This window comes from Topomyia yanbarensis, chromosome 2 (assembly GCF_030247195.1).
Source record: "Topomyia yanbarensis strain Yona2022 chromosome 2, ASM3024719v1, whole genome shotgun sequence".
Taxonomy (NCBI): Eukaryota; Metazoa; Arthropoda; class Insecta; order Diptera; family Culicidae; genus Topomyia; species Topomyia yanbarensis.
Window position 1 is genome coordinate 131276932 of NC_080671.1, and position 7192 is coordinate 131284123.

The following is a 7192-nucleotide window of genomic DNA, read 5'->3' on the forward strand; positions in this document are numbered from 1 at the left end:
AATTATCATTTATATAATAGAATCGCCGTTTACAGAATTATTTTGTGAATAATAACCATTCGCCCCTGTTCTGTCAAAAAATGTTAGTTTAGCCTTTATATTCCATATGAGAAGAAGGACCTAAGTGGGAATCTCAAAGAAAATGAATGTTTCGCCGTTTTGTGTTCTTTAATTATAAATAGATCTAGAAACCATTTTAACTAATTCTCACCTCAATCTTGTAGTATTTTAGTCGCATAATGCTATAATAGCGAAAACGCAGTTTGTTTACATTTGTAATTTAAGCCCTAATGAAAAATCTATGATGATTTATTGTTTTTGAGCGTGTTGCCAGAGTCGCCAGACATGCGATCTATCATACACACAGAAATAAAATGTTGTTAAAAATAAGAGTTTTTCGCTCTTAGCAAAAGACAACCAACACATACTCTTAGTTTGAAAATAAATCTTTTATTTTAATTACTATTCTTCTATAGCTTAAAGGGCAAATTTTTATTTTGATTATTATTATTGATTATTTTAAAAGTTTTACTTTCAACTCAAAGGCAGGCGTTGATTGTTTTTTTGTTAAGAGCGTAACACTTTTACCACAGACTAACAGACATAACACTATGAGGAAATTCCTTCAAAAAATATCGATCCGCCAATTTTACTAGAACACTAGCTACACCTTTTCGTCATGGTCCCAACCACTCATTTGCAAAAGGGCTATCCCTCAGGCTCGGGAACAATTTTTCACTAGTGGTCTATTCCCCGCTAGGGGCAGATCACTTGTGATGCATTTTAAAATATCACCGAAATTAAATAAATTTCTTTCCAACAAAATAGAAATTCATAATGTATTTTGCGTTGCGTGTAAGACGTCAAAACCCTACAAAAACTAGCTCTACATGCAACAAAACCACGAACAAAGTGGATCAGCGTATGACGTTTATTAAACAAACTTTTCTGTGCAAAGTTGATTCAAAAATGTAAATTAAATGCATTTTTTCTAATTTGATGCAAATTTGTTATACATTCTTAGAGTTATCTGCTCCTAGATCATAGATAGATTTATAGATTTATAGACTCCCAAACGGCTTAACCGATTGCCGTAAAAATTTGTACATAGTAGGCGTTTGTTATAGAACGTGTTTGTGTGCTATTGGTTGGGGATTATCTGCCCGCCAGATGGCGCCTCGGAACAAATTGTGTTTTCTCCTATTTCGATGAAAGTCGCAGCAACGCGCGATGTGTATTAGCTAGTTATCTATAGGTTTGTTCCAGTACATGGAAGTTACTCCCTGTTGCTCCGGAGCAAAAAATTTTTGCTCCTTTTCACTCCGGTTTGCCACCAGAAGAAGAAAAAAGAGAAGATGATACTACAGGAACGATTTTCTCCCTGTTTGCTCCGGAGTACTTCCAGTTTCTCCTGGTACCGGAACAAACCTTATATTATCTACTTACCAAAGTTGTTGAAACCGAAAACATTTGAGGAAGCAGACGAACGGAACGCTATGGTGAAAAATGCGAATAAAAATAATAACAAATCCAATGCACTAGAAAACGAAGAGTATCATTTTTAGGTAAAATTCAAGGAAGTACTGAAAACAAAAATGTTGATGTTACTGTAAAAATGGTTGTTAACAACAATAACTGTTGTAATTGCAATGTTCCCACCAAATACAAATTAAATACGCCAAGGTCTCATACGAACTAGCCTCCTTTTTATGGCTCACCAAAAATGCAATTTTACTACCCTATTCATCTGGTTGGTCTTGACAGGTCAAATAAATCGTAAATAAGTATAACTGGCAACGTTACCTGATCAGAGTGCACGGTTAAATAAAACAACCTGCAGAATAAGTTCTTTTAACTTACTTTTGAGTTGTGCGTCGCTTTCGCACTTAGTGTTGTCAAAAACAGAACGAGAGATTCGACTCAGTCGAGGTCTTCCGTGGAGGAAGGTACTTTGAGTTGTTTGGAATATACTCAAAATTAGGTTTGGAATTCAACTTAAATTTGAGTATAAAAAACCTATCAATGAGTTGTAATTTTTGCCGTGGTTAAATGGAAACTACCTTCAACACGGTTTACCTAATTTTAAGTTCCCCCACGATACCACGAGATTGAGTCAAAGAAACTTAATTTTAGGTAGTTTTTCGTTTCCGTGTGTGCCATTTAGTGAAAAATCACCCGAGCATTCCGTATTAACATATTTGCATTTGTTTCTACTATCAATTCCGTTGTTCCGTTCTGTTCGGGAAGCCTCTTATTCCATTTTATATAAGAGTTTCCCTTCTTTTAAACATGAGTAACATCTGTTGTTCTTTTGAGTTTATTTTTTTGAAATAAATATGATTCACGCTACTGAGCCAGTATAAATGTTTTTCTATGCACTGGTATTTGGAGGATATATCGAAAATACAGTTGATGAGTAATAGCAATATTGTCGCATAGATTGGACCTTGCTGATGCCACTCAAAATTAATATTTCTGACGAATATCACGATAATAGTAGAAAACTAGTCGATAAGTTTGTAATGTTCAGACTTGGCATCTACCAGTTGTATAAAGTGAGGGACTAGACAATCGATCAATGGATATGTAATGTTAATCATGTGTTTAAATATAAATAGTGCTTTATTTGTATCATACAAGTTATTTAGTATGTATGTTTATAAAGTTAACACTTCGTATGTAAAAATAATTACATGCATTTCTTTTTATTTCAATCTCAATACCCCCCACGAGTTTCTTCCTGAATCCGCCATATTTGCTTACATTGCTCGTTTTGGGTTTTCGGAAAATAATGGCAACCCTGTCTCTGACACTGATCAAAGAGAATAGTGAAAGAGACGAAGAGTGAAAATCAGTCAAAACGGCAACACTCCCTTTATGATGATTTCAACACTAGAATTTTGGCAACCGCTTCTACAGTCAGCACTTTAAATGACTCCTATTATATTTTGAAAACAAACCGTATGTCGATCGATGGATTTGTTTATCAAACGATGTGCATTTCGAAACAAAGAGATGAAATAATTCTAAAGCTTATTTTTACTCATACATATACTCTAGAATGCACCTTACAATCACGATTGAACTAAATTCTGACGAAAATTCAAATTTCTTTTTTGATAGAAGTACAATACTTATCTCCTCCAACTCACGCATGAGTAATGTTTATTTACATTGCACGATTGGTCTGCTAAATAAGGTATCTTTGGCTTCACACTATTCGTCTCTTTCCCTATTCTCTTTGACACTGATGAATTAGAGCACTCTAGTTAGAGTGTGGCCAAGATGCCATGACGTATCCAAACGAACATGGAATTTGACGTATACACAATAGAAATACGTCAAATTTCATGTTCGTTTGGATACATCATGGCCTCTTGGCCACACTCTAACTAGAGTGCTCTATGATGAATATCTTGACTGTTCTGTTGTCGTAACTCTTCTTACATACGCTCTGATTGGCAAAGTTCACCTTTCTGTTCTATAATCTTGAGTAATGCCGTTTGAAAAGTGCAGTGCCATTGTACGCAAAATTGAAATCATGGCAGAAAAGAATCGTAAAAATACAAAATCGACCGTTAACCGAACCATGAAACAAGTGGACGGGACATCAAAATCGAAAAAAAAGGTATGGTTTGATCCTTATTTGCAGTTAGTCGATGCTGCAGCGGCACAGGCTGATGCGGCTGCAAAACTTGCGGAAAAAACACCAGCGGATAATATGTACGCGAGAGAACTATTTATGAGCAAAACGAACATACGGGATGTTGCACGAGAGGTGGTTGTTTCGACGTTGAAAAAATCCTACGATTCGAATACGCTGGAAAAAATCATTAGGAAACATCGTGAGACTCTATATAGAGGCTTTGCTGATAATCCAAAGTACAGAATTCGGGATCCATTGCACCTGGTGCGATTTGAAAGTCCCTATTATGAATACAGATTTTTTCTGGCTCTTAATAAACCTTTGAGAAGTGAAGAGGAGTATTACGACTATCGGACAACACTACAGGATGCGGGTGTAACAGAATGCTGGGTCAACATGAGGAAGAAAAATTATTTGCTCAGACTTCAGGATGCTGTAGTGGAGACGGTAGGTAGCTAGCAACTGTTCTGTAACAATATTGAGTGCAATTTTAAATTTGTTTTAGATCAAAGCCAAATGCGGCAAAAATTGGAGTGGAAAACTAGAAAAAATGTCCGTTTATTTGATGGATGCGTACAAAATGAACAAGAGAAAGGAAATATCACGATCTAAGCCGAAAAAGCAGTCCAACGGTAAAAGCTTCGCATCCACCGAAAACAATAAGTTACTGGATGCTATTTTGAATCATTCCAATTTCGGCCGAAGATGCAACGAGAATCAAATTAAAGTGATGTTCAGCAATGTTCAAAAAGATTTCGAGCAAATTAAAAGAATGAACAGTCTCGTATTTGATGACGATGATTTGAACAAACAATATCAACTTGGCGTATATCGAACCCAGTCGACTGCAAATCCAGCGGAAGTTCCTGCCGTTCTTGATCCTTCCCCTGTTGAAAACTCGAATAACAGTATTAGCACAGTGGAATCTTTCAGTTCAGAAATAGCACAGATGCAAGCGGAAATGGCAATGACGCAACCATCAGAACTACGACCACCGAGTGGATCGTACTTTGCCAACACTGAACAAATAATTACTGCTTTAGAACCTCACTCATCGGTCACTCCAATGGATAATATTCAGCCGGGTACTGTACAGACATCTGCAACATTGACAGAGAACTCATTGATTACACCAGGGCAACCCGAGATGTATGAGTCGTATGACTCCCTTACAAATACTCCTACTAAAAATACTTCACATGATACTAATCGTGAAATTTGCTACACCTTACAATATTTACGTAACTATACCAATGTTGAAGAAGTCGTATTAGAATTGATAAAACAAAACAGGAAAATAAAGCCGGACCAAAGAGCACAACTATTGGATAAATATGTTAACAAATATTATGATCGAATGAAACATATTTTTGCTGAAAATAAGTTTCCATCCGAAGTTCGGCTTTTAACCAAGAAAGAACGATATGATAGAAAGAGTAAAATTTCGGGAGCACTACAGAATCAGACTTCATCAAGAGGAAATCTTGTGAAACCAAATCGATCTAAGGATACCACAGGGAATGAATCTGTCGGCAGCGACCGCCAGAATCCAACCCGCATAACTCATGATACACCTGTTGTACTACCCCTTCGTATAAGTCCTAGAGTCATACATTACGATTCCACGGCAGACGAAGATGGTCCTGACTCACCCGTTTCACCACCGTATGAAGAAATAATTTCACAAAAACCCGACACTATGCCGATGCCGGATTCGGAAAACTTTATTCCTGGCGTTTGTTCAACACAGAACGAATTGATTCAGCAACCTACACCACCTAGTTCTCCCATGCAACAAGTTGCGGAAACGCTTGTAAATCGTGGAACACCACTGCACCAGGAACAGCAGAAAAATAACTTGCTACGATATCAACGTCAATCGGTTGATAGTTGTTCTGGTTCAGATTGCTCGAATGTTACAATACTGCCAAATAGAAATCCAACATCCCGCCATCAGTTAGTAAAACAAATCAAACTGGAAAAGGACACGTCAGGCTACACAGGGGATGTGGAATATCTAGGAATTGTTTCCAATGAAGTTGTGATCGATGATTCGCAAAGTGATTATTCTAGTCAGGCCGATGCTAACAAGTTGATTGACCGGCTGACAAAGCAGGACAGTTTGCTGTGCGGAGTTCCCGTGATATTACAACAAAAAGCTAATGGGCTGTTTTGGGAAAGCGAAGAACTCTCGCAGGCCTCTTCGAGTACAGGTGGCAGTGAAGCGGATGCTCAAGCGAAGTCGGTGGGGTTTCGAACTCCAACCTCGTCGACGAATCAAAGGCGGCTCAGTTAGAGCCACCCAAGCACCGTTCATCTCGTGCCATCGAGTCTCGAATTGCAATAAGTAATACACCAGTTTTTCCGATTGTACGTCAACCTTTTCACCTGGTTGCACCCATAACAATGAGTGCTTCAACGTCCTTGTTGCTTAATAATCCTCACCGTCAGTCTCGCTTTCTAGTGCGTCAAGAGATCGTTGTGGTAAATTTCTATCGGAATCCTTCCATATATCAACGACGTCACCATTTAGAGGTAACGCTAGGCTACAATCAGCACCGATTGCATCGACTTATTGTTACCGACCATGAAGTACGTAAACTGGCAAATCTAACTAACGGCGAGCGGGGTTGGCGAGCATTGACTAGAGTGTTGAATCGTATTGGGAAGTTCCGGTATAATATGTTTCGACCACCGACCCGGACGGAATTTCATCGGATGAGTATTAGTGAGAAGATATTGGTTATGTTTTTCAGCAATCTTCCTACCTGTCCAATAGGACGAGGATGGATGGCCGAGTTTCAGACTGTTGTTAATTATTTCGAAGGAGATGCGGTGCGTTTGGAGGAGTTTAACTATGCATTTCATTCAGCAGCAGCCACTACACCGGGAGGTAATGAAGTTGATTTGAGCGAGGGAATCAGCGATCATATAAAACATCAAATCCGACAAAGAAAAAGCTTTACTAATTGTTTACGTTGAATAAAAAAATGATTTATAGGTGAATAGAATTCCTTACTAGCTCGAATGATGACATCAAGTAAGAGAAACGAACAACTAGAGGAAAGTAAGGCAATATGAGGCCCCCAAGGTTGAAGGCTGGTATATCTGTAGCAAAACAAACAATTTACAAATTACCAGCAATTGGTCGAATGCAACATTTTCTTCACACTCAATTATCAACCATGCTGAAAAAATTGCAATGTATGTAATGAGCCACTCTTAGCTTATTATTTTACCTTGTAAACAATCCTGAAGGTCAAAATGATCAAATCGCATAAAAGTTATAAGCATAGTGTGGGGGCCAATGTACTACTAAAAATTTGTCGCATTACAAACACATAAAATCACTTTCAATGCCTTTGTCCGAATGAAATCGTCACAACCGTGTTAGATACCGACAGGCATCTCCAATGACCGACATCCCCTCAGGTTGAATGTTGGTCGATTTGAATATTTTTCCGAATGGCAAAAATTATACCGATAAGTCTTTTCGATACAAATTATATCCATCAATCGGCCCCTGGATGGTCAGATGACCGTATG

The 7192-nt window shown here is 38.0% G+C and overlaps 1 protein-coding gene across 1 annotated transcript; it reads left to right on the forward strand.

Moving 5' to 3' along the window:
- The first annotated feature begins 3507 nt into the window (after positions 1–3507).
- LOC131681358 (uncharacterized) lies at positions 3508–6646 on the forward strand. Its single transcript, XM_058962113.1, has 2 exons — positions 3508–4093; positions 4152–6646. Exons 1-2 carry the CDS (start codon positions 3542–3544, stop codon positions 5940–5942), a joined length of 2343 nt encoding a protein of 780 aa, XP_058818096.1. The 5' UTR covers positions 3508–3541; the 3' UTR covers positions 5943–6646.
- Positions 6647–7192: the final 546 nt, after the last annotated feature.